We start from the raw sequence: 26694 nt of genomic DNA, 5'->3' as shown, positions 1-26694 counted from the left end.
TGTCAGAGTTGGCAATGATTTCTTTCATTTTCAACCTACTCTTCTGAATATCTGCCTCGAACTCTTTGACTTTAGACTGGCTCATTTTCCCTTCCTGGGTCACTTTCATTAATTCATAGTTTGTTTTTCTCAGGGCAGAATTCACCTCCTCAAGTTCTGCTTCCAAGGTAACCAGTTTTTGGTGAGCCATTGTCTTGTCCTTTTGAAGGGCACTAGCTTCCTGCGTCACATTGACTGTCTTTTCCTCCAGCATCCGCTGACAGTTCTCAAGTTGATCTTCCAGCTTCTGGGACTTCAGCTGCAGGGCAGAACTTTCTGTTTGCTTTCGCTTTACCTCCTTTTCGGCTTCTTCCAGCTTTCCCTTGAGCATGGTGAGGTCAGATGCCAATGAAAGGGTTTTCTCTTGGGCTGCGCTTCTCTCCCTCTGAAGAACATTGATTTCCTGTTTGAAACTTGAAGAGGATTTGTCATAGCTGGCGGTGATTTCTTTTATTGTCAGCATACTCTTCTGAAGATCGGCCTCAAACTTTTTGACTTTAGACTGGCTGATTTTCCATTCCTGGGTCACTTTAATTAATTCATCTTTCGTTCTTCTCAGGGCAGAATTCCTCTCCTCGAGTCCTGCTTCCAAGGTAACCCGTTTTTGGTCAGCCATTGCCTTGTCCTTTTGAAGGGCACTAGTTTCCTGCTTCATATTCACTGTATTTTCCTCCAGCATCTGCTGACAGTTCTCAAGCTGGTCTTCCAGTTTCTGGGACTTCAGCAGCAGGGCTGAACTTTCCATTTGCTTTTGCTTGCTCTCTTGTTGGGCTTCTTCCAGCTTTCCCTTGAGCATGGTGAGATCAGACACCAACGAAAGGGTTTTCTCTTGGGCTGCGCTTCTCTCCCTCTGAAGGACAGTGACTTCCTGTTTGAAACTTGAAGAGGATTTGTCAGAGTCGGCAATGATTTCTTTCATTTTCAACCTACTCTTCTGAAGATCTGCCTCAAACTCTTTGACTTTAGACTGGCTGATTTTCCCTTCCTGGGTCACATTAATTAATTCATAGTTTGTTCTTCTCAGGGCAGAATTCAACTCCTCAAGCTCTGCTTCCAAGGTAACCACCCTCTGTTCAGCTATTGTCTTTTCCTTTTGAAGGGCACTAGTTTCCTGCTTCATATTCACTGTAATTTCCTCCAGCATCCTCTTGCAGTTCTTAAGTTGGTCTTCCAGCTTCTGAGACTTCAGCAGCAGGGCTGAACTTTCCGTTTGCTTTCGCTTGACCTCCTCTTGGGATTGTTCAAACTTTGCCTTGAGCATGGTGAGGTCAAATTCCAACGAAAGGATTTTCTCTTGGGCTGTGCTTCTCTCCCTCTGAAGAACAGTGATTTCCTGTTTGAAAGTTGATGAGGATTTGTCAGAGCTGGCAGTGATTTCTTTCATTATCAACCTACTCTTCTGAAGATCTGCCTCAAACGCTTCGACTTTAGACTGGCTGATTTTCCCTTCCTGGGTCACTTGAATTAATTCATCTTTTGTTCTTCTCAGGGCAGAACTCATATCTTCAAGTTCTGCTTCCAAGGTAACCAGTTTTTGGTGAGCCATTGTCTTGTCCTTTTGAAGGGCACTAGTTTCGTGCTTCATATTCACTGTCATTTCTTCCACCATCCGCTTACAATTCTCAAGTTGGTCTTCCAGCATCTGCGACCTCAGCTGCAGGGCTGAACTTTCCGTTTGCTTTTGTTTGACCTCCTTTTGGGCTTGTTCCAGCTTTCCCTTGAGCATGGTGAGATCAGACCCCAACAAAATGGTTTTCTCTTGGGCTGCATTTCTCTCCCTCTGAAGGACAATGATTTCCTGTTTGAAACTTGATGAGGATTTGTCAGAGCTGGCAGTCATTTCTTTCATTGTCAATCTACTCTTCTGAAGATCTGCTTCAAACTCTTTGACTTTAGACTGGCTGATTTTTCCTTCCTGGGTTACTTTAATTAATTCATCTTTTGTGCTTCTCAGGGCAGACCTCATTTCCTCGAGTTCTGCTTTCAAGGTAACCAGTTTATGGTCAGCCATTGTCTTGTCTCTTTGAAGGGCAATTATTTCCTGCTTCATATTTGCTATCATTATTTCAGAACTTCCAGTGATTCCTTTCATACTCTGCTTGCATTGCAAAAGCTCCCCCTCCAATGCCTTTACTTTAGCCAGATACCTCTGGCCCTCATTTGACTCATTCTGCAGCTCTCCCATTGCCTTCTTCAGTTTGATGTTCAGATCATTAACTTCACCCTTTTGCTCTTGGACTGTCTTATTGGCCAAATTCCTCTCAGTGCCAACAGAGCTAAGCTCAGACTTTAGATTCATGATTTCCTTCTCGTAGTTGTTGAGGTTCAAGCTGATAGCTTTGTTTTTCTGCTGGAGTTCAGCTGTTCTCTTCACCTCCTCATTGTAGTCCTTCAGTTTGATCTGAAGCTCATGGGACATCTGAGATTTCTTCAGCAGTTCCTCCTCAATGACTTTCACCTGAGATTTGGTGCCATCCACCTGAGACTTTAATATGTTGATTTGCTGGTCTTTGATTTCAGTTTCCATGGTGATCTTCTCGAGTTGAGCTCTCATCTTCTGCATGTTGACTTCCATCTCCATGTTGACCTTCTTAAGCTCATCTACTTTTTTCTGCAGTTGCACAACCACCATTCCACTTTTCTGAAGTTCCGCTTCCAGGTTTTTAGATTTGAGTTGTACATCCTGTTCAGATCTTGTCTTTATGTTGGATTCTTCCTTGGTTTTTTGAAGCTGTTGTTTCCAGTTCTCACTCTCACTTTTCAGTGATTTTACCATTTGTTCAGAGAATGATTTTTCTCGTTGTAATGACTCCACACTGACCTTAAGACTTATGACCTCATTGTCTAATGACACATTCATTCTCGTCAGTTCATTGATCTTGAACATCAACTGGTCTGCCTCAGCCTGTTTGGAGGCCAGCTCTTCCTCTAAACATTGCATCTTGTGACTACTTTCCTGTTCCCTGGAGTTCCTCTGGAGCAGTTTTCCTTGGTTGAGCTTTAACTGTTTTTTCAGGCCTTCAACTTCTGTCATGTGGAAAATAGCTTTCTGTTCCAATAAAGACTTATCCCTCTGGAGAGATTTGATTTGCTCTTGAAAGACATGGATTGATTTTCTCAGCTCTGAAGATTCCTGTCTGAGCTCCTCTGACTTTTGTCTCATGCTGCTTCTATCCGATTCCATGTCCAGCTGAAGTTTCTTCAACCTGGTATTGGCATCGTCCAAAAGCTCTTTGAATTGTTGCGCTTTCTCCTCTCCTATCTTTTTATGCACCAGCACAGTGTTCAGCTCTGACTTAAGCGTCTTGATTTCGGTCTCGGCTGTTTTCCTCGCCATGGCCAGCTCCTCCTGTTTCTGCTGCAGGACTTCTGCCTCAACCCCTGCATGGATCGTATGGATGCTGTTGGTGGAAGAGGAATGTTGCATCCTCTGCAGTGTGCGATTGTGCTCCTCAAGATCCTGAACGTCGCTGTTCTTCCTCTTCAAGTGGTCCTCCAATTTTTTACGGGCCAGGGTGCTCTCCTCGATGTTCATCTTCAGCATACGAAGACTCTCCTCAAGAGTAGACCGTTTGGCTTCTGACTGCTGGACCAGCTGTCGTGCGTTACTTAACTCTTGCTCAATGGCTGCTTTGCCCTTCACAACCATGTCTAGTTCTGCCCAGTACTGCTGGGCCTCATTCTCTGCCTTAGACTTCTGGAGGGTAAGGTCCTCTATGGTACTTTTTTGCGTCTTTACCTCTCTCTGTAGACTGGTCAACTGGGTTGTTCTGTCAGCCAATGAGGTCTCCAGTTCTTGTACCTGCTGCTGAAGCTGTCCAATCACCTCCTCCCCTGCTACCTTTTGGAGCTCCCAGCTCTCTGTCCAGGTGATGTACTCTGTCTTTTCTGATTCTTTCCTATTCTACAATGCAAAAAAGAACAAGTCATGCACTACCTCATACTTAAAAGGAAAACTCCACCCAAAAACACTGTTTTTGTATTTGTTTCATTAGTCCATTGTTTTTATAGTCCCAAAATGTTTTGCATGTCAGCAGTCAAGTTTTCAAGATATGTAACTTTCAAAATACAGAAATACGGCCTGTATGATGCATGTTGCAGTGTGTAACATTTTTGTGTTTTGTAAGTTACACATCTTGAAAGTTACATATCTTGAAGACTTGATCGCTGACATGAAAAACATTCAATGGACTAATGAAACAAATAGGGTCAAATGGGTCTTTGGGTGGAGTTTTCCTTTAACATTGAAATAAAGTGAAAGTTGTGTTTATGTTATGGTTATTCTAACATGCTTACCAAAGTAAGGATTGTTGCAGTGTTGTTAATTGTCCCAAAGAAATGCCACCATGAGAGAATGTTTCAGATTCAATGAGAGAGAGGAGACAGCTTCTTCCTCCAAAGAGAAGTCACCATCACCAGCAATGATACAAAAGAATGGCTCTTTGTATCAGCATTACAGCTGCGTACGACACCATATCGCATGATTTGTCTTAAACAAAGCAAAACATCTACATTCATCAGCGCTGAATGAATGACACACAGCAGTGAAGAGAAATAAACCCTTTGAGTTGAAGCGTCATATTTATGGCTTTAAAGGTGAGGTTCCTATTAATTTAATATGGCTGGGAGCAAACCCTCTTAACACAATAATGTGAGGGGGGAAAAAAGGCAGTTCAAAGTATGCACAGCGATTTGCGCATTGTAAATCTAATATTTCACCAATCCCCTACCTCTTCGCCTTCTGTTCTCTTCAACGTCTCACTGGCAAACTTTACATACTGCGTCATGGAGGTGACTACAGCCGTGTAGCGAGTTCGGAGGTCCATGAACTGAGGTGGGGGCAGAAAACAAGGGTCACTTTCTTTAGCACACCCAACACACTCAGCACCTTGTTTACTACTGTTCCATTCTAACCTCCTGAACGATGGCATCAGCTGAGTTCTGCATCCTCCGTCTCTTGAGCGGGGACTTGTGCTGTGAGTCAACCATTGCTCTGTAGGTCATCAGCTGTAGCTCATAATCCTGACAACAGATTAGGGAATATTACGCTGGTGTTCAAGTGCTCTTCATGCAGACATATCATATCAGGTCAAAACTGTTACAGAGATAACTTACTTTAGCGCCAGATGAGTACTGCTCTGAGTACTTTTGGCATTCATCAATTCTGCTCTGCTTATGTTCCATTTCTGCAACAAGGACCTTCTGTTGGTTGAGCAGCTCAGCAAGCGCCTTGCTGTCCTCTGGCTGGTTCTCCTGGGTCTTGAGCTGAGCAGCCTCCATCTCTCCGACCCAGTCATTTAGACTGCTGTAGGAGTCTTTGTAGTACTTCAGAGATTTACTGATGCCCTCTAGGTCCCGAAGTCTGAAGCAGATATCACACATACAGTGAACAATAAGTGTTTCTCACTACTTATTACTGGTGTATGGAATCAAATCTGTCCCTAAACATTTGAGTTGACCTGAAAACACTAACCTGCTGTCAATTTGGGTGTGTACATTGTGCCACCTCTCTCCCAGCTGGTCAGCCTTCTCTTTGTGCCAGTCCAGGTCAAAGTCCCGCTCGTTGTGAGCCTTGAACATGTGGTCACTGATGCCACGGGCCTTTTGCAGCCCATCCTCCAGGTCATGGAAGACGTCCCGCTGTTCGTCAATCTCTGAGCGCCATTGCTAAAATAAAGTAGAGGAAAGACGTGGCTCAACATCAATCATAGCATGATAGTGGCTCTCGAGGACTGGGTTCCGCAAAGCTTACCTTGAGTGTGCTGACAACTGTGTCAATGGACTTCAGGTCAGAGTTCACAGCGTCTTCCTCAGAAAGTTTGGCCTCAAAGAGCTTCACTAGAGCCTCTGCATTCTGGCTGTGCCTCACCACCAAGCTCACCGTCTTCAGCCTGCAGAGACACCATAGAGACAGTGTAACGTTATCTATATCAGCATTTTGCAGTGCATCTATGAAGTCCTTGTAAAGGGTTTATGAAGGCTTCATGAAAACTTTAAAGTTGCATTTGAAGTGGGACCATAAAAAAATAATTGCAAATGCCTTGTTGATTTTGAATGTGCTGAGCATATTCTAGCCCTGCACTGAGGAGGACCATAACAGTGTCTGTGCCCACTTACTTCTCCAGGTAGATGGAAGACATGGAGTAAACCTGGCTCATGCTCTGGATGAGGACGTTGAGGTCAGAGGAGAGGGCGGGGACAGAGGGAGAGGCTGTGGCCTGTCTGAGGAATGTCTCACACTTCTCCTTCATGGTCTCCAGATCCTCCATTAGCTGATCCAGCTCTGCCTTCTTCTTCTGCAAGGGACGAATTTGGAGGAGTTAAGTCAATATGAACAGATCGTTAAGTTCACACATGATATTATTCTGTTGGTCTCATTGTACCTGGAAAAGTAAATCAAGCACAGATGTATTTGACCCATGTCTGGAAAAGATATGATGAATAGATGTGTAAGACAGAGAGATACATTCTGAATAGTGAGTTGTAATATGACAGAGTAATGATACAGTCTGAATAGTGAGTTGTAATATGACAGAGTAATGATACAGTCTGAATAGTGAGTTGTAATATGACAGAGTGATGATACAGTCTGAATAGTGAGTTGTAATATGACAGAGTAATGATACAGTCTGAATAGTGAGTTGTAATATGACAGAGTGATGATACAGTCTGAATAGTGAGTTGTAATATGACAGAGTAATGATACAGTCTGAATAGTGAGTTGTAATATGACAGAGTAATGATACAGTCTGAATAGTGAGTTGTAATATGACAGAGTAATGATACAGTCTGAATAGTGAGTTGTAATATGACAGAGTGATGATACAGTCTGAATAGTGAGTTGTAATATGACAGAGTACTGATACAGTCTGAATAGTGAGTTGTAATATGACAGAGTGATGATACAGTCTGAATAGTGAGTTGTAATATGACAGAGTGATGATACAGTCTGAATAGTGAGTTGTAATATGACAGAGTACTGATACAGTCTGAATAGTGAGTTGTAATATGACAGAGTAATGATACAGTCTGAATAGTGAGTTGTAATATTTATTTATTTTTATTTTACCTTTATTTAACTAGGCAAGTCAGTTAAGAACAAATTCTTATTTTCAATGACGGCCTAGGAACAGTGGGTTAACTGCCTGTTCAGGGGCAGAACGACAGATTTGTACATGATACATGAGTTGATGATAGTGAGTTGTAATATGACAGAGTGATGATACAGTCTAAACAGTGAGTTGTTGCCCTACCTCTTGCTCTGTGATGCGCAGGATACTCTGCTCCAGGTCGTCTCTGTCCAGTGGGGTGCGGATCTGCCGGATCAGGTGCTCCTCCTGAGCCTCCAGACGCATGCGGAAGTTACGCACCTCAGAGATATACAGGTTGTACACAGACTCCTCATGTTCCTCTGTTCAACACAAGACCACAGAATGAGTAACAACCTCTGTTCAACACAAGACCATAGAATGAGTAACAACCAAACGACGAGAGGACACCAAGTCTAAGTGTCCAAACACTTGGGATTTTTCTCAGTCACTGGTCTACTGCAAGCTGTATAACAGTAACATTAGTAAACAATCTAAATGAATATGTACTGTATTCAGAAACTATTCACACCCCTAAACTTTTTCCACATTTTGTTACGTTACAGCCTCATTCGAAAATGGATGAAATACCCCAAAATCCTCATCAATCTACACACAATATCTCACAATGACAAAGCAAAAACAGGTATTTATAAATTTGAGCAAATGTATAAAAAAAACAGAAATACTTTATTGACATAAGTATTCAGACCCTTCGCTATGAGACTCGAAATTGAGCTAAGGTGCATCCTGTTTCCATTGATCATCCTTAAAATGTTTCTACATCTTGATTGGAGTCCACATGTGGTAAATTCAATTGACTGGACATGATTTGGAAAGGCACACATCTGTCTATATAATGTCCCACAGTTGACAGTGCATGTCAAAGCAGAAACCAAGCCATGAGGTCGAAGGAATTGTCAGTAGAGCTCCGAGACAGGATTGTGTCGAGGCACAGATCTGGGGAAGGATACCAAAACATGTATGCAGCATTGAAGGTCCCCAAGAACACAGTGGTCTCCATCATTCTTAAATGGAAGTAGTTTGGAACCACCAATCCTCTTCCTAGAGCTGGACGCCCGGCCAAACTGAGCAATTCCGGGGGAGAAGGGCCTTGGTCAGGGAGGTGACCAAGAACCCATACGGTCACTCTGAAAGAGCTCCAGAGTACCTCTGTGGAGATGGGAGAAAATTCCAGAAGGACAACCATCTCTGCAGCACTCCACCAATCAGGCCTGGTAGAATGGCCAGACAGAAGCCACTCCTCAGTAAATGGCACATGACAGCCTGCTTGGAGTTTGCCAAAAGGCACATAAAGACTCGAAGTCCATGAGAAACAGAATTCTCTGTTCTGATGAAACCAAGATTGAACTCTTTGGCTTGAATGCCAAGTGTCATGTTTGGAGGAAACCTGGCACCATCCCTATGGTGAAGCATGGTGGTGGTAGCGTCATGTTTTTCAGCGGCAGGGACTGGGAAACTAGTCAGGATCGAGGGAAAGATGAACGGAGCAAAGTACAGAGATATTCTTGATGAAAACCTGCTCCAGAGCACTCAGGACATCAGACTGGGGTGAAAGTTCACCTTCCAACAGGACAACGACCCTAAGCACACAGCCAAGACAACACAGGAGTTGCTTCGGGACAAGTCTCTGAATGTCCTTGAGTGGCCCAGCCAGAGCCCGGACTTGAACCCAATGAAACCTCTCTGGAGAGACATGAAAAGGTCTCCCCATCCTTGAGAGGATCTGCAGAGAAGAATGGTAGAAACTCCCCAAATACAGGGGTGCCAAGCTTGTAGCGTCATACCCAAGAAGACCAAATGTGCTTCAAAAAGGACTGGGTAAAGGGTCTGAATACTTATGTAAATGTCATATTTCAGTTTTCTATTTGTAATACATTTGCAGAAATGTCATTATGGGGTATTGTGCATAGATTGATGAGGGGGAAAACTCCTTAATCCATTTTAGAATAAGGCTGTAACGTAACAAAATTTGAAAAAAGTCAGGGGGTCTGAATACTGTATATAATTCAAAGCACTTCTCTCCCGGATATAGCAGAGAGAGTGTGAAATTAATGAGTTAACGAATCATGAAAACTACTGTATTAATCTCTGGCACCATTAATCAAATCTGGCACCATTATTGTAAAGTGTTTACAAACAATTAGCATATTATTTATTAATTATGCTGATTAATTGGTGGGCAATCAAGCAAATCAACACCTCCCTAATGTCCTCTGCAGGAGATTCTACTACCTGTGGCGACATAAGACCAAGTATCTAAACAGACATAATTGCAAGATCAGGGGAAACATATAGGGAAAATGTAGTCACACCCAGACACACGCATCAGTACGCCCACACACACAAACACACCCTTTCCTACAGTTCTGGCCATGTGGACCCTGGCAGGTTCAAACATAATTCCAAAATATATTAGCTTTATGCCTAATAGTTTTAAAGAACCATCTGTTTGCCTCGAGGACTGCTGCCAAAACATGTACCAGCGAGCTCCTGAGTAGAAGTTAGCTAATAGTTTAGCCTTGCTGCAGACTAGCTTAGCTTAGCCTTGCCTTTCTCTGTAGACTAGCTTAGCTTAGCCTTGCCTTTCTCTGTAGACTAGCTTAATTTAGCCTCTCTCTGCATATTAGCTTAGTTTAGCCTTGCCTCTCTCTGCAGACAAGCTTAGCCTTGCCTCTCTCTGCAGACTAGTTTAGCTTAGCCTCTCTCTGCAGACTATCTTAGTTCAGCCTTGCCTCTCTCTGCAGACTTGAGCAGCTCCTCGTAGTACTCCTTGCAGGTCAACACCTCCCTCTCTAGCTGGGAACAGTCTGCCATTGTGAACACCTCCGACTCCTCGCTGTCCTCCAGGAAGTCCTCAAAGTGGGACTGCAGGTTGCTAAGGACCTGCTGGTGCTCACCTGGCAACATGGTCTTAATCTGGGGAGAACAGGGGAAAACACATGAGACAGTCCCATACCTGGAAACCTTCTAGAATGTTCTCTGAAAATGTACAGTCAGCACCAACTATAATGATGAAATGACAGGTAGGGTCGGTGAGTATAGGAAACACTAGGCTTAATAACAGTAATCACTCTCTTTCTTATGAAGACCAAAATCAGTAGAAGATGCATAATTATACCTTTTTCACTTTAAGTGTTGCTAATGGGGTCTAGAAGTTGATTAAGTAGATAAGTGTAAACATACTGAGGACACGTTCCAGTTGCGGATGGCTTTGACGTCCGCCATCAGGTACTGCCAGGAGACCACGCTCTTCATGTTGATGTGCGAGTGGTGCCACAGAGTCAGGACATTCTGGTACAGCTGCTCAATTCTGCTGGCCTGGTCCACAGCCTCCTTGTTGGGTGGAGGCACAGTGAAGCAGACAGAGGGCACCATGGCCTCATTGCCAGACGGACTGATCACCTTCCACTTGGCCCGGTGAGAGTTACTGGCCAGGACACACTCATCATCCTTATAGATGGTGATCTAGGAGTGAGACATGACAAATCAAAACGACTACAATTTGACTCTGAAATCCAAATCAACTCAAAGTATCAAACTTTTGATCCACTATCTAAATAAACATCCCTGCAGTTAACATGGCTAAACATGTTCCTTAGAGACCTCAATGTACATCTTGTTACTACAGAAGATAAGTTTGACAACTCAATGTAAAGTATGCGACTTGTGATGAACTACTTGAATAAATAGAAAACGGACAGTAGCACACAGGGGCGCAACTTTGGTTTTAGAAGTACATAATTTGTTTTTATACAGCCCACCCGGCCTCTTGGATGCGTCCGCATGGTCCTAAGCCTCGTTTTGTATCACTGCCCCGTCCCCCCCGTCCCCAGTAAAAGTTGCGCCCCTAGTAGCACATACATGTATCTCTAACAAGAGACTCAAATAGCACCTCTATTTGTCGGTAGTCACAGATGGCTTTGACGGGTATGGAAGACCTGATAGGGGTGTCTGGGGTTCTGGGCTTGAGCTGGACGATGGCCTTGGCCTTGCCCACCAACCCAGCCACTGTGCTGCGGTACTGAAGGAGCTGCTCCTTCTCATCCTGGGGACAGACAGACCACACCCATGTTCCAGCATCAGTTAAACACACAGGTGGATTATGATACTTCACCAGTTCAGCATAAGCAGAATTCCCTCGCAGGGATAGTTAGTTAATGTTTAATGTTGGGGTTATTCATTTGGAACCTCTAGGAATCCATAATTGGATTTCTGACCATGTGAGTCTTTGGGATTGGTCTATGTGTCTGATTTAACAACATATTTTGGGAATGCCAGCTTACCATGGACTCCTGGATGTGATCCTCCAGCTTGTGTACGCTGCTTGTCCGATCACAGCCATACTTTCTCTGGATGTCACCTTGCAGGCTCTTCAGGTAGTCCATGGACTCTTTGGCATCATTGAAAAACTGTATGGGAGTGAGGAAAGGAGATCAGATGAGCTTTTTGCAACTAGCAGGCCTTTATCCATTTGTTTGAGGAAAACAGATAACTCACCTCGAAATAGACTGTGTTGTCTTTCAGGTGCTGCTCCACACAAGAGCAGAGCTGTAGAATCCAGCTCCACTGGGTCTGCATGGCTGCTCTATATGCCTAGAGGATTCCACACAGAAACATGTTACAATTAAAAATACCCTATGATTGTTCTTCTAGAAACAAGTTAGTGAAGCAATTGAAATGTTGTGTATGATACTATTGAGCACCAACGCAGGTTTAGCTGAAAATGAGTAATCATATTTATATTTGAATGGACAAATTACCACACAATCTAACTGATTTATCATATAAAAAATATTGTATTTACACTAAAGAAGTGTATATCAGATGGTTATGGAGTGGTTATGTGACATCTGTAAACACAGACAGGGCTTACTTCAATAGTTAGCCTGGCAGGGTTGTTCTCCTGCAGAAGGTTCTCTGCATTATCCTGCACAGACTTGATCACCTTCTCCTTGTCGTCCAACTCTCTCATCAGATCCTACAGAGACAGAGACAGAGACAGAGACAGAGATAGACAGAGAGAGACAGAAACAGAAAGAGACAGAGAGAGACAGACAGAGAGACAGCAGAGAGAGACCATGACAGAGAGCGAGACAGAGACAGAGAGAGACAGAGAGAGAGAGAGACCGGGACAGAGAGAGAGAGACAGAGAGGGAGACAGAGAGAGAGAGAGACAGACAGAGAGAGACAGAGTCAGACAGAGACAGAGAGAGACAGGGACAGCGAGAGACAGAGAGGGGCAGAGAGAGAGAGAGAGAGAGAGAGAGAGAGAGAGAGAGAGAGAGAGAGAGAGAGAGAGAGAGAGAGAGAGAAACACCCGAGATGTCACACCACGTCCTTGGCATCCAACCACTGCCTGAGACCAATCCCTTCTCACTCGGGATACCTACACTATGACTTGGAAGAGGCTCGTATGGCACGTATCTCTAAATACCAGCTTGAACCAAATCCCATTGGAGACACATTGAACCGATTCATCTAATTGATTCTAAGATTAATAGGACGTTGGTAATATAGCCATATCCATGTGTTTAAATGGTATGATGTAAGCCCCAAACAAGCCCCTATGACTCATTTCCACCCATACGTTATGTAGCCTTTGTACATTGTTTTCAGAGAAAACATACCACCCTCAGAAATAAGATTTTAACAATAAGATATTGTTTCACCAGAAGGAAATGTGTTAATCCCTTTAGGTCAACTGAGTCAAACCCACTTCCTGATGGGAAGGCTGTACATGCCAGTGGTGGATCCTTGCCAGAAATGCATGGCTCAGATGTTTAGCCTCAAAGTCACCAACAACTGGCTAATAGAATAACTCTCTAAACACACATGTAATGTTAAAGTAATTGTCTACAAGAATGAATAGGAACTGAATAATGATATTATATTCTGTGAGCAAAATATGGAAATACAACGTTCTGAACAGTGTCGGGACTCACAGCGTGGTACTGTCTCTTCTTGGAGATGTTGCCGTTGCGATCGCTCCAGTCAAAAGCGACCTCTTCTTCCTCTTTCTCGTTAAGCCAGATTAGTTCCATGGTGGCCCGCGACACAAAGTCATGCAGGCTCTCCAGGTTCTTCTGACGCTCCCGTGAACATTTCTACAGAAGCCCAGAACCACAGGAAATAGTCAGGTTGTCCATGTTGTATTAAAAATAGTAGAGAAGTAATTATTTTGTTAGTTAGAACTACCAAATATTTTAACAGGAAACTTACCAGTAACTTCCCATACTGATATTCTAAGTTGCCCAGCTTCTCAGAATAACTTAGTTTTTGCGCTTGGGCCATCTGCATCTGAGATAAATAGACATACCATTTGTTTTTATTAGTTGACATTTAAAACTTTGCAGCATTGAGGGGTTTGCACTCAAAACAAAACAACTGAATGTGATGCACAGAGATATTTCTAAGTTTGTCCAGACAGAAACTTGACAGAATAGGCGGACTGTTGCTGGTACATACCTCACTAAGTTTGTCCAGACAGAAACTTGACAGAATAGGCGGACTGTTGCTGGTACATACCTCACTAAGTTTGTCCAGACAGAAACTTGACAGAATAGGCGGACTGTTGCTGGTACATACCTCACTAAGTTTGGCTTCTTTAAGGCTCATTTGAAATTCTTCGATGGCTCTGTGAACACTTCTATGGTTCTCTAAATGTGTTTCCACACTTGGCAAATCGGCTCCCCAATCTCCGTGATCCAGTTGAACCTTCAAAGGAAGAGAAAACAATTAAGATTTGGTCTAAAAATATCTAAATTGCAAATATCAAAATGTACAGGATAATACTAACAGTACAGTGAATACATGTAGGTCCTCACCTGCATCTCCTCCACCCAGTTGATCAGGTCCTGCACAAAGTTCATGTTGACCTCTTCCTTGGTCATGTTGGAGTCCACTAGCGAGGACTTGCCCAGGGGCTTGCGGATCTGCATGTGTTTGTGGTGCTGGAGGGATCCAGGATCCATGCCCCCTCCTCCGCCCCCCATATAGGCCTGGAATGACCCGGGCTGCATGCCGCCGGGTGTCATTGCGGGGCTCAGGGCAGGGGTGAGGCCCGGAGTAAAGCTGGAGGTGAAGGTGGAACCGGGAGAGCCCAGGCCTCCAGGGGTGAGGGCTGGGGTGAGGCTGGAGTTGTGGTTCGATGAAGAGAAGCCTGAGTTGAGACTCTGAGTGATGCCTGAGATCATCATCCTGGTCTGTTGGGTCGTCAGGGTGCGTCCTTGACTGTACACAGAGGAACACTCTGCCCTCAGCCCCAGCAGGTCGTCACGGAGCTTGGATACCCTAGATCATACACACAACACACAATGATATGTTTAGAAATATAGTTGAATGATTTTTTGATCAGTTTAATGAACATTTCACAACAAATGTTATGTTTATTTACATGTGTTGCATGGCATTTAGAGAAAGCAGTGAGTTTGCACCTTTGAACAAGCCGATCGGAGCAGTAGAACTTCCCGTCCAGTAGAATCTGAATGTCAACCACCTGCTGTCTCAGGTGGTTCTCACATTCCAGAAGGTACCCAGAGACCTCTGCTTCGTTCTGGAACTGGACCCCAGACTCTAGTCTTTTAGCATCCTGAGAAAAAAAGAAAATGTTCAAACAGTTGGTGATGTACTTTTCTATTACAAAGTTCAGTAACAATAATGATGTAAAAAAAATAGACACACAATTTGCCTCATCAAATAAATATCAGTAAAAGCAGGACCTGGAGTATTCTGTGCTTTTATTGTGAATATGCTGTTTCAATTATTTTTTTTATTTTTGACATTTAACCTTTATTTAACTAGGCCGGTCAGTTAAGAACAAATTCATATTTACTTACAGACTGCAGGGCAGTTCGTGCTAACGCTAGTTTGTCCTCTCCAGTGACACAGTCCCGCTGGACTCTGGTTGCAATCTGCTGCAACATTTCAAGCCTAAAAGAAAAAATACAATAATTGACATTCATATTAAAGATGTCATTTTACAGAATAAACAACGAAGGTGTGGTACTACAATGGCATCAGTTCCATTTGAAAATCCCATCTGCAGAAAATACATCTACAAACAAACAAACAAGAAAAGCTTGGACAGCCCTGACGTCTAATAGTTAACATCACCTTGGTCCATACACAGAGTTGTTATTGAGAAACATTGGAAAGACCGCGGTGCTGGAGAGCAGCGGCTCTATGGCTGGTCCTGAGAGAGTGCTGTTGCTCACAGACGAGACAGTGCTGTATCCCATGTTGTATGCCATGTTGTTGTGCATGCTAGAAGACTATAGGACTATAATGAGCCACTCAGAGAATCACACTAGCTAGCTAATTTCGCTTCCATCTGAAATAGGAAGTCCAGCACAGACAGACACACACACACACACACTCACAGGTCCAACTGACACAAAGTGTTTTCTTCTCCCCTTTTTATAGGCCCATCCTTATCCTCGTGCAACGAGGTGAAGAGACAATAAATTAGAACACACCCCTTAAAGAACATGTGGCCGTAGGCCATAGAAGCTCATGGCATTATTTGTACAATTCATTACAGGTTCAGACAGTAACAGTCAGGGTTGGGTGGGTTACTTTCTAAATGTAATCCGTTACAGTTACTAGGTAACTTTCCAAAATTGTAATCAGTGACGTAACTTTTGGATAACTCAAACTCAGTAACGTAATCTGATTACCTTCAGTTACTTTTAGATTACCTTCCCCTTAAGAGGCATTAGAAGAAGACAAAAATGTATATTACAAATTGATAGACATCTATTGCAGGATAAATCAATGTTTACATAGCTGGCCATAAATGAATGTTGGCTATATCTTTACATCTTTACATTAAAAACTAAGTTTGTCAGATTTCGAGTCATTCCAATTCATTTAATACCCCTTGATCTTCAGTAATAGGTCTTGGTAATATAGATTAGCCAAATTGTTTTACCTGAGCATAACCCAAAAACTAAGCACTTATTAGCCAACTCTGTTGTTTATGATGCTGTTGTCATGGAGGAGTGATTGTACTCATTGCTTCGAGTTGAAAAATAAATGCTGCTCTCATGGAATGGCATGCTTTTAGCACTACCGAAAAGTGCTATTTGCATGTGAAAAATGTATGCCATGTTCTGCATTTGCTATAGGCCTATTGTTTATGTTTTTGTTGGTGACACTTTGATATCTCGATAATTTACAGCTGTTTAAATCTATCAAAAGTATGCCAATTTGAGCATGTGTCCGTGAGGCGTATGCACATTTTTTTTTATCAACACAAATTAAATTGAGCAATAATAGCTCCACTCCTGGTCTTCTTAAATGAAACAGGGGAGTTTAGAAGGGAGGAACTCCCTCAAACTTTTCTTCCATAGGCTGGGATCCACACTATGCAGCTGTTGCAAGAGTGCATTTTCACCGTCTGTCCACTGGTCGCAAAAACAATGATTGATAACATGGTAACAGTTTATGGTAACATGGGTTGTGGCACATACTGTACAACTGGGCTTCTATTGGTTTGCAAAGCCAATAGTTATCTACATAATATTACACAACATTACCAGATATCAACAAGCCAGGTGATTTCCAACATAAATAGTACCTGCAGTCCAAAAACCATTCATGCGAGATGTCATGATAAGAGTACAATGTGCCTGTGACTGTGCCAGAATGTCAGCTTCTAAACAACCTGATGTTGACAAGAAATTACGGGAATACCCACCATCAGCGCTATAAAGTACCTGAAAAATATCACTGAATGGCTTGAGCCGATAAACTAGGCATGGAATCACAGCACAATTAATGCCTACAAGCCTGACAAGACATAGAAAGTGTATTTTAGGGAAAAAATAGATACCTCAGTTTGAATTTAACCAAACCACAGACCACAGCATGTACAATGTTAAAGACCATGTCATTTCATGAACCACAGAATAATCAAATTACTGCACATCCTTAAACAGAAGTTTAGACACAAACGTCTAATTATAAAAGAGGGGGACTTCATGTAACACAAATAAGCAGTTCACCAGAGCACTCACCATTGACCCTTAAACCAATCACTAAATACAGTTTTTCATAGTCATTCTAATCAGACAATTGGGTAAAATCTTCAATCTTAGTTAGCTCACGTACTTACATGACTTACATGGCTGTCATGTGCAGTGCCTTGCGAAAGTATTCGGCCCCCTTGAACTTTGCGACCTTTTGCCACATTTCAGGCTTCAAACATAAAGATATAAAACTGTATTTTTTTGTGAAGAATCAACAACAAGTGGGACACAATCATGAAGTGGAACGACATTTATTGGATATTTCAAACTTTTTTAACAAATCAAAAACTGAAAAATTGGGCGTGCAAAATTATTCAGCCCCCTTAAGTTAATACTTTGTAGCGCCACCTTTTGCTGCGATTACAGCTGTAAGTCGCTTGGGGTATGTCTCTATCAGTTTTGCACATCGAGAGACTGAATTTTTTTCCCATTCCTCCTTGCAAAACAGCTCGAGCTCAGTGAGGTTGGATGGAGAGCATTTGTGAACAGCAGTTTTCAGTTCTTTCCACAGATTCTCGATTGGATTCAGGTCTGGACTTTGACTTGGCCATTCTAACACCTGGATATGTTTATTTTTTAACCATTCCATTGTAGATTTTGCTTTATGTTTTGGATCATTGTCTTGTTGGAAGACAAATCTCCGTCCCAGTCTCAGGTCTTTTGCAGACTCCATCAGGTTTTCTTCCAGAATGGTGCTGTATTTGGCTCCATCCATCTTCCCATCAATTTTAACCATCTTCCCTGTCCCTGCTGAAGAAAAGCAGGCCCAAACCATGATGCTGCCACCACCATGTTTGACAGTGGGGATGGTGTGTTCAGCTGTGTTGCTTTTACGCCAAACATAACGTTTTGCATTGTTGCCAAAAAGTTCAATTTTGGTTTCATCTGACCAGAGCACCTTCTTCCACATGTTTGGTGTGTCTCCCAGGTGGCTTGTGGCAAACTTTAAACAACACTTTTTTTGGATATCTTTAAGAAATGGCTTTCTTCTTGCCACTCTTCCATAAAGGCCAGATTTGTGCAATATACGACTGATTGTTGTCCTATGGACAGAGTCTCCCACCTCAGCTGTAGATCTCTGCAGTTCATCCAGAGTGATCATGGTTCTCTTGGCTGCATCTCTGATCAGTCTTCTCCTTGTATGAGCTGAAAGTTTAGAGGGATGGCCAGGTCTTGGTATATTTGCAGTGGTCTGATATTTCAATATTTCAATTACTTCCATTTCAATATTATCGCTTGCACAGTGCTCCTTGGGATGTTTAAAGCTTGGGAAATCTTTTTGTATCCAAATCCGGCTTTAAACTTCTTCACAGCAGTATCTCGGACCTGCCTGGTGTGTTCCTTGTTCTTCATGATGCTCTCTGCGCTTTTAACGGACCTCTGAGACTATCACAGTGCAGGTGCATTTATACGGAGACTTGATTACACACAGGTGGATTGTATTTATCATCATTAGTCATTTAGGTCAACATTGGATCATTTAGAGATCCTCACTGAATTTCTGGAGAGAGTTCGCTGCACTGAAATTAAAGGGGCTGAATAATTTTGCACGCCCAATTTTTCAGTTTTTGATTTGTTAAAAAAGTTTGAAATATCCAATAAATGTCGTTCCACTTCATGATTGTGTCCCACTTGTTGTTGATTCTTCACAAAAAAATACAGTTTTATATCTTTATGTTTGAAGCCTGAAATGTGGCAAAAGGTTGCAAAGTTCAAGGGGGCCGAATACTTTCGCAAGGCACTGTAAATACGGGATTATAATTACAAATCATAGTAGTGTGTGGTGCACCAGCAGCATCAGAAGGATGACCCTTCATACCTGTCCACTTCAGGCCTCAGGCTCTTCTCCCTCTCCAGCATGGCCACGATCAGCTTGCCCCATTCCTTCTCCACATCATTGGGGTGAAACCCACGAGGCAGCTGGATACGACCAAACTCCATCCACACCTGTCCCCCAACACATACACAGCAACAACGTTAAGTTCATTGTAGTTTGCTGGTTTGGAAAGCACTTACAGGCTCTAAAGAACAAGTGAGTGTATGTCGCGGTAGCATACCTCCAGCATTTTGTAAAGATGCTTGATTTTGCTCTTCTCGGTTTCTTTCAGCGGGATTTCATTCTCTTTAAACTGCAAGTACTGTTTATAAAGTGCCTGTAAAAATAAAAACATATGTTTTTTTAAAAACATTAGTTCAGCGCAAACATAGCCACATATCAGAGAAATAGATTCAATAGAATCAATACATTTTGTCTATGCTATTATACATGCATCTAATATCTGTGTATACTTACACTAGTCTGCTTTGAAATTACTGTTGTATTAGCAGCTATGGACTAATTGAAGTAAACAGAGCTGCTCTCTGACACCTGTCAATATAGCTCGCATTAATATTTCATTTCATTAACATGACGCTACTTATGGGGCCATTTGAAGCCTCAGAGAGCTTGGGCTCCTAGCCTCAGGCTTTCAGGGCCAAGCTCTATAAACTGATATCCAGCTTACTGAAAACCAACCAGACAAACACTCCATATATTGGAGGCTTATTGGAGGTTCATTCTTGATCAAATTAGGGATCTTTCTACCATTCAATATGGCAGAAAATGTGTTCAGTCAAGCTGCATTTGATCTGTAATCACGTTTCTTTTGTGCTTTACCTTGAGTTCCACTGGGTTGTTAGGGAACGCTCTGTCTGACATCAATCCCACGTTGTGTTTGATCCACTGGATCAGGTAATTCACCATGTTCTGGTACTCTACCCATTTGATATCAACATCCTGTTAAGAAAAAAAATAGCATTTTTAATCAATACATTGGCTCATGTAGGGATGTGTGCATTTTCTAAACGGACTAAGTTCTTGGGGTAGAGCGTATTTTGAGCGTATTTCAAGTCGTTCAAGCAATACATCCATAGGGCAACTTGTCATAATATGTATTTGAACAGTTGGTGCTATACAAACTTAACTACAAAAATAAGTAGTTAAGACTCTTTGCTGTGGTTATTACTGTACACAGATCTCAGCATTCTTCCATAGCCTTTAAAACATCCTGCTCAGACTTACAGTATTTGCCTCAACAAAGCCAGATTGAAAAAAATGCCTTCCATTAGACATATGAGTGACGCAATGGAATGCATATTTGCATATAACATCTGTGCCCAATCCCAGCCAAGAATCATGTTTTGAATAAAAGTCGAGATCCAAGTGAAGAATACAGTCAAGAAAGTATGCCAAAGGTAAGCCAAAAATAATTGTCACTGATGTGAATTCAAAGGATCTGTGTGAAATATACAGTTGAAGTCGGAAGTTTACATACACCTTAGCCAAATACATTTAAACTCACAATTCCTGACATTTAATCCAAGTAAAAAGTCCCTATCTTCGGTCAGTTAGGATGACCACTTTATTTTAAAATTGTGAAATGTCAGAATAATACTAGAGAGAATGATTTATTTCAGATTTTATTTCTTTCATCACATTTCCAGTGGGTCAGAAGATTACATACACTCAATTAGTATTTGGTAGCATTGCCGTTACATTGTTTAACACTGGGTCAAACGTTTTGGGTATCCTTCCACAAGCTCCCCACAAAAATTTTGGTGAATTTTGGCCCATAAATGCACATAATTTTCCCCTCTCATGATGCCATCTATTTTGTGAATTGCACCAGTCCTTTCTGCAGCAAAGCACCCCCACAACATGATGCTGCCACCCCCGTGCTTCACGGTTGGGATGGTGTTCTTCGGCTTGCAAGACTCCCCATTTTTCCTCCAAACATAACGATGGTCATTATGGCCAAACAGTTCTATTTTTGTTTTATCAGACCAGAGGAAATTTCTCCAAAAAGTACGATCTTTGTCCCCATGTGCAGTTGCAAACCGTAGTCTGGCTTTTTTATGGCGGTTTTGGAGCAGTGGCTTCTTCCTTGCTGAGCGGCCTTTCAGGTTATGTCGATATAGGACTTGTTTTACTGTGGACATAGATACTTTGTACCAGTTTCCTCCAGCATCTTCACAAGGTCCTTTGCTGTTGTTCTAGGATTTGCACTTTTCGCACCAAAGTACGTTCATCTCTAGGAGACAGAACGATTCTCCTTCCTGAGCGGTATGACGGCTGCGTGGTCCCATGGTGTTTATACTTGCGTACTGTTGTTTGTACAGATGAACGTGGTACCTTCAGGCATTTGAAATTGCTCCCAAGGATGAACCAGACTTGTGGAGGTCTACAATTTTCTTGCTGAGGTCTTGGCTGATTTCTTGTGATTTTCCCATGAAGTCAAGCAAAGAGGCACTGAATTTGAAGGTGGGTCTTGAAATACATCCACAGGTACACCGCCAATTGACTCAAATGATGTCAATTAGCCTATCAGAAGCTTCTAAAGCCATAATTTTCTGGAGCTGTTTAAAGGCCCAGTCAACTTAGTGTATGTAAACTTCTGACCGACTGGAATTGTGATACAGTGAATTATAAGTGAAATAATCTGTCTTTAAACAATTGTTGGAAAAATTTCTTGTGTCATGCACAAAGTAGATGTCCTAACCGACTTGACAAAACTATAGTTTGTGAACAATACATTTGTGGAGTAGTTGAAAAATGAGTTTTAATGACAACCTAAGCGTATGTAAACTTCCGACTTCAACTGTACATGCAGTGATTGATTTAACATGGTGATAATCACATTCATAAAAACACATTTTACTGTGTTCGCTTTCAAGAGGAAAGTACACTGCAGTCAATGGCTTAAAAGGTATAAGTCAACCCATGCTGTTAATAGGAATATGCTGCTTTGTATTGAGGTGAATTTTGCTTTCATTATATTGTTTTTTTTAAATACAAAACTATTTTCTTAACTATAATTGTATAGGAGATTTAAGTGCGCTGTACAAGAATCTGTTCATCATGTACGTACATTTGCATTGATACCGTCAACACCATCAGGTACTTTAGGGAAGACATCATACATTGTGGAGACGTATGTGATGACCGACTTCTCATCAGGAGACTGCACATCCACGTCTGGTGAGAAAAGGTGAAATTAGATCAAATACACAACACGGTCATCATAAATACACTACATTGCCTGCACGGTGATCAAGTGAAGATCCTGCATCTCAAATCAAATCAAATCAAATGTTATTTGTCACATACACATGGTTAGCAGATGTTAATGCGAGTGTAGCGAAATGCTTGTGCTTCTAGTTCCGACAATGCAGTAATAACCAACAAGTAATCTAGCTAACAATTCCAAAACTACTACCTTATATATACAAGTGTAAGGGGATAAAGAATATGTACATAAAGATATATGAATGAGTGATGGTACAGAGCGGCATAGGCAAGATACAGTAGATGGTATTGAGTGCAGTATATACATATGAGATGAGTATGTAAACAAAGTGGCATAGTTAAAGTGGCTAGTGATACAAGTATTACATAAAGATGCAGTAGATGATATAGAGTATAGTATATACGTATACATATGAGATGAATAATGTAGGGTATGTAAACATTATATTAGGTAGCATTGTTTAAAGTGGCTAGTAAGTAAAGCTGTGTTTAGAAGTCATTCCCCACTCGGGTAATAATGCATTGCATTTCTTCAAGCTGAGGTGTTAATGGCAAATGTTTAATGGCAAATGTTTACCTGCTGTGTCAAACAAACTGTTACGGACGAGCATGTGGATAAACAGAACAACTCACCCTCGGGGTCCAGTAGTCTGGCCACCCCAAGCCGTTCAGCCACACCAAAGGCCTGTTCTAAGTTTGACCGGCTAGTCTGAGCCGACACTCTGCCCATATCCACCAGATCAGGTCTGCAAAGGAAGAGAATATACTAATGGGGAGCTCATCTGTTTAATGAAATGTTAATATGTGATACTTTTGGAAGTGGAAGAACACAAACATAGTATTTTGGCAAATAATAATTTAAGGTGGTTTGCATTTGTTATGTTTTAGGTTATTTCAGCTATTTCAGCACACACTATTCTTCTTGAAGTATGTTGGTATTAGTAAGGAACTTCTCATTGAAGAAAACATATTTGTGTGTAGGAAAGTTTTAGTGTGAGGAAAAAATAGTTAGCAATGCAAAATGAGCTTGTAATATAATGTACTTTTATCCTGTAAATAGTAAGCTAACTACAGAGGAAATGCCTAGGGACGCAGTGCAGTCCCCGACTTTCCAGAGAAATAAATACGTGTTTGCTCAAGAGCCAAACACAGTCAGGCCAGCCAAAAAGAGGTCAATGGTTAAGTTAAACAATTCCACATGACCCACACATACGTAACTTGTGTTGAGTTATGTGTCCATTGAACTTGAGAAGGCTAGGACTGCAAATAGTGATGTGACATTCAACATAACAAACAAAAGGGAGGTGGGAGAAAGGAGAAATACCTTTCCATCTACCGCAGTCTAGTTCATAACATTTTAGGTCAGTCCAACAAGGTAGAATATACAGGTTCTGAAATCTGATATTGTCTAACTGAAAATCCAACCACTAAGTGCTGCCTTATTGAGTTGATGGGAAACAGAGAAGTCCAAGACTCAAAATGTGGTGGTGAATCACAGACGTGACACAAAAGTAAACAAAGGAGGAAAATAGTTATGTTCTTATGAACTGTAAATTGTTGCTGTTATACACTGGAAATATACTCATATGAGATGATATTCCAGTTAAACCTTGATGAAAGACTAACTACATTTTTTTATATATATATCCCTAAAAAAGCATTGTAAAGCAAACAATAAGTACACTGTGCTGGAATTTAAATTAAATATAGGGATTGGTCTCTTTTTCAGATACAGGTTTCGTATATAAAGTGTTACCTGTATTTATGAATGATGGTGTTACCTGTATTTGTAAATGGTGTTACCTGTATTTGTAAATGGTGTTACCTGTATTTGTGAATGATGGCATTGCCTGTATTTGTAAATGGTGTTACCTGTATTTGTGAATTATGGTGTTACCTGTATTTGTAAATGGTGTTACCTGTATTTGTAAATGGTGTTACCTGTATTTGTGAATGATGGTGTTACCTGCATTTGTAAATGGTGTTACCTGTATTTGTGAATGATGGTGTTACCTGTATTTGTAAATGGTGTTACCTGTATTTATGAATGATGGTGTTACCTGTATTTGTAAATGGTGTTACATGTATTTGTAAATGGTGTTACATGTATTTATGAATGATGGTGTTACCTGTATTTGTGAATGATGGCATTTCCTGTATTTGTAAATGGTGTTACCTGTATTTGTGAATGATAGCATTTCCTGTATTTGTAAATGGTGTTACATGTATTTGTGAATTATGGTGTTACCTGTATTTGTAAATGGTGTTACCTGTATTTGTAAATGGTGTTACCTGTATTTGTGAATGATGGTGTTACCTGCATTTGTAAATGGTGTTACCTGTATTTGTGAATGGTGGTGTTACCTGTATTTGTAAATGGTGTTACCTGTATTTATGAATGATGGTGTTACCTGTATTTGTAAATGGTGTTACATGTATTTGTAAATGGTGTTACATGTATTTATGAATGATGGTGTTACCTGTATTTGTGAATGATGGCATTTCCTGTATTTGTAAATGGTGTTACCTGTATTTGTGAATGATAGCATTTCCTGTATTTGTAAATGGTGTTACCTGTATTTGTAAATGGTGTTACCTGTATTTGTAAATGGTGATGTACCTGTATTTGTGAATGATGGCATTTCCTGTATTTGTAAATGGTGTTACCTGTATTTGTAAATGGTGTTGTACCTGTATTTGTGAATGATGGCATTTCCTGTATTTGTAAATGGTGTTACCTGTATTTGTAAATGGTGTTGTACCTGTATTTGTGAATGATGGCATTTCCTGTATTTGTAAATGGTGTTACCTGTATTTGTGAATGATGGCATTTCCTGTATTTGTAAATGGTGTTACCTGTATTTGTAAATGGTGTTGTACCTGTATTTGTGAATGGTGTTACCTGTATTTGTGAATGGTGTTACCTGTATTTGTGAATGATGGCATTTCCTGTATTTGTAAATGGTGTTACCTGTATTTGTGAATGATGGCATTGAACAGCCTCCCGTCCCTCCAGGAGGTGGTGAAGTTGTTACAGCGTACGCCCACATAGCCCTCGGTCATCTGCTGGGACCACATCAGCAGCCGCTCCTTGGCTGTCATGTCCTCCGACTCCCCGCAAACATGGATCTCAGAGATCTAAGAGAGGAACAACAACAAACAATACTTCAGATGTTAGGAACATATGTTTGAATTGGGAGCCTTTCTAGAGTCACAGATAGAATAACTAATAACAACATAAATGTGCTAAATTCATTATATTGTGTGAATGAATACACACATGATAAATGTCTGCACCAAATTCATATAGCTACACCTCAATAATTCCTTATTTGGTTCATACTGAATCAGTGTCCCTATTGGACATCTCAAATTGGCAGCTGGATAATAAATAATCTATTCGTTGGCACAGGTTAAAGAGTGAGGGTACGATGATCTTAAACCAAACACATTCCCCTGACGTTTCAACACAGTCGAAATCAGGAAGCAATTCCATGTATCTATGCTGGAGGAAAAACATGATCACCTCTGACCTTGACAACAGGAAGTGACCTTTGAACCTCTTCCTGCTGTGTTGTCATGCTTCATGTTTCGCTAGGCAATGCTGACCTAGCTACACTTTAACAATCATTGAGTAAGCAAAATGATGGTAGCCCTTTATTTGAAGTCCCAAATATATGGTTTGTAGATGTTCAGTATACTGTATGTTCAACTAACTGTCAACAAAACTCCAACTACCCATTAACCTTAGCCCTAAATCTGTCCCAAACCGGTGAGCAAGCAAAAATGGACATTGAAATTGGGGTTGAATGTGAGTAACACGACATATTGTAGCAGTCATGTTCAGTAGATTTGGGGGCATACTAAAAAGATTATGTTATGTGCTGCCAGATTGACCACTAATTTGTGTAAAAATTGCCATCAAGCATATGGGTGAGACATACTATATCAGGAACAAATGACCCCAAGGTTGTTGCACTTTCCTATACTTGGAATTAGGTCATGGAAAATAGTGGTCTCGCCGTGATAAACTGCTTCCTTTGGTATTTTACTTTTAGAATCCGAAAGCTGGGAAATCTAGTAGCAAAACAAAGAGACTGATATAAGCTGTGTCTTAGAAGTAAGGAGTGGGAGAGTTGTATGGACCTGAGCAATCAAAACATCAACATTTCAAGGAGAATCAAAGAGAACAAATAACCTTTCCAAATGCCAGCTGTTTATCACTGAGGTATACAACATTTTAAAGATCAAAAAACAGTTTAGAATCTGGTTTGACATAATGGGTAGAACCTTAGTAGCCAAGCTCGAGCAGAGGTGAGGCTCACAAGAAACACTGCTGTGTGAAATAACTTGTGAGGAGAATCATAGCAGTGAAAGAAGCTAATTAACTACTCAGAGTTTTGTAATTATCTCTATGTCCATGTGTTGTGGATTTGTAGGCTGTATATTA

The 26694-nt window shown here is 41.3% G+C and overlaps 1 protein-coding gene across 5 annotated transcripts in view; it reads right to left on the bottom strand.

The window, feature by feature from the left end:
- Positions 1-26694, bottom strand: part of LOC139381091 (dystonin-like) — a 205819-nt gene that overhangs the window by 95392 nt on the left and 83733 nt on the right. For all 5 annotated transcript variants that reach the window (XM_071124343.1, XM_071124348.1, XM_071124347.1 and 2 more), the window contains 25 exons: positions 25216-25382; positions 22878-22990; positions 22087-22193; positions 19836-19955; positions 19237-19332; positions 18999-19126; positions 14987-15080; positions 14585-14739; positions 13976-14441; positions 13737-13865; positions 13371-13448; positions 13094-13255; positions 12025-12129; positions 11649-11744; positions 11435-11560; positions 11044-11196; positions 10335-10616; positions 9884-10067; positions 7293-7450; positions 6157-6335; positions 5792-5930; positions 5513-5706; positions 5155-5401; positions 4954-5061; positions 4770-4868 (listed from right to left, as the gene is read on the bottom strand). In XM_071124343.1, the coding sequence (XP_070980444.1) occupies positions 4770-4868; positions 4954-5061; positions 5155-5401; positions 5513-5706; positions 5792-5930; positions 6157-6335; positions 7293-7450; positions 9884-10067; positions 10335-10616; positions 11044-11196; positions 11435-11560; positions 11649-11744; positions 12025-12129; positions 13094-13255; positions 13371-13448; positions 13737-13865; positions 13976-14441; positions 14585-14739; positions 14987-15080; positions 18999-19126; positions 19237-19332; positions 19836-19955; positions 22087-22193; positions 22878-22990; positions 25216-25382 (3885 nt within the window). The remainder of the gene's footprint in view (positions 1-4769; positions 4869-4953; positions 5062-5154; positions 5402-5512; positions 5707-5791; positions 5931-6156; positions 6336-7292; positions 7451-9883; positions 10068-10334; positions 10617-11043; positions 11197-11434; positions 11561-11648; positions 11745-12024; positions 12130-13093; positions 13256-13370; positions 13449-13736; positions 13866-13975; positions 14442-14584; positions 14740-14986; positions 15081-18998; positions 19127-19236; positions 19333-19835; positions 19956-22086; positions 22194-22877; positions 22991-25215; positions 25383-26694) is intronic.

Source organism: Oncorhynchus clarkii, chromosome 23, assembly GCF_045791955.1.
Source record: "Oncorhynchus clarkii lewisi isolate Uvic-CL-2024 chromosome 23, UVic_Ocla_1.0, whole genome shotgun sequence".
Lineage (NCBI taxonomy): Eukaryota > Metazoa > Chordata > Actinopteri > Salmoniformes > Salmonidae > Oncorhynchus > Oncorhynchus clarkii.
Note: the sequence above shows the minus strand (reverse complement) of the source record. Positions and strands in the feature narration are given on the sequence as shown.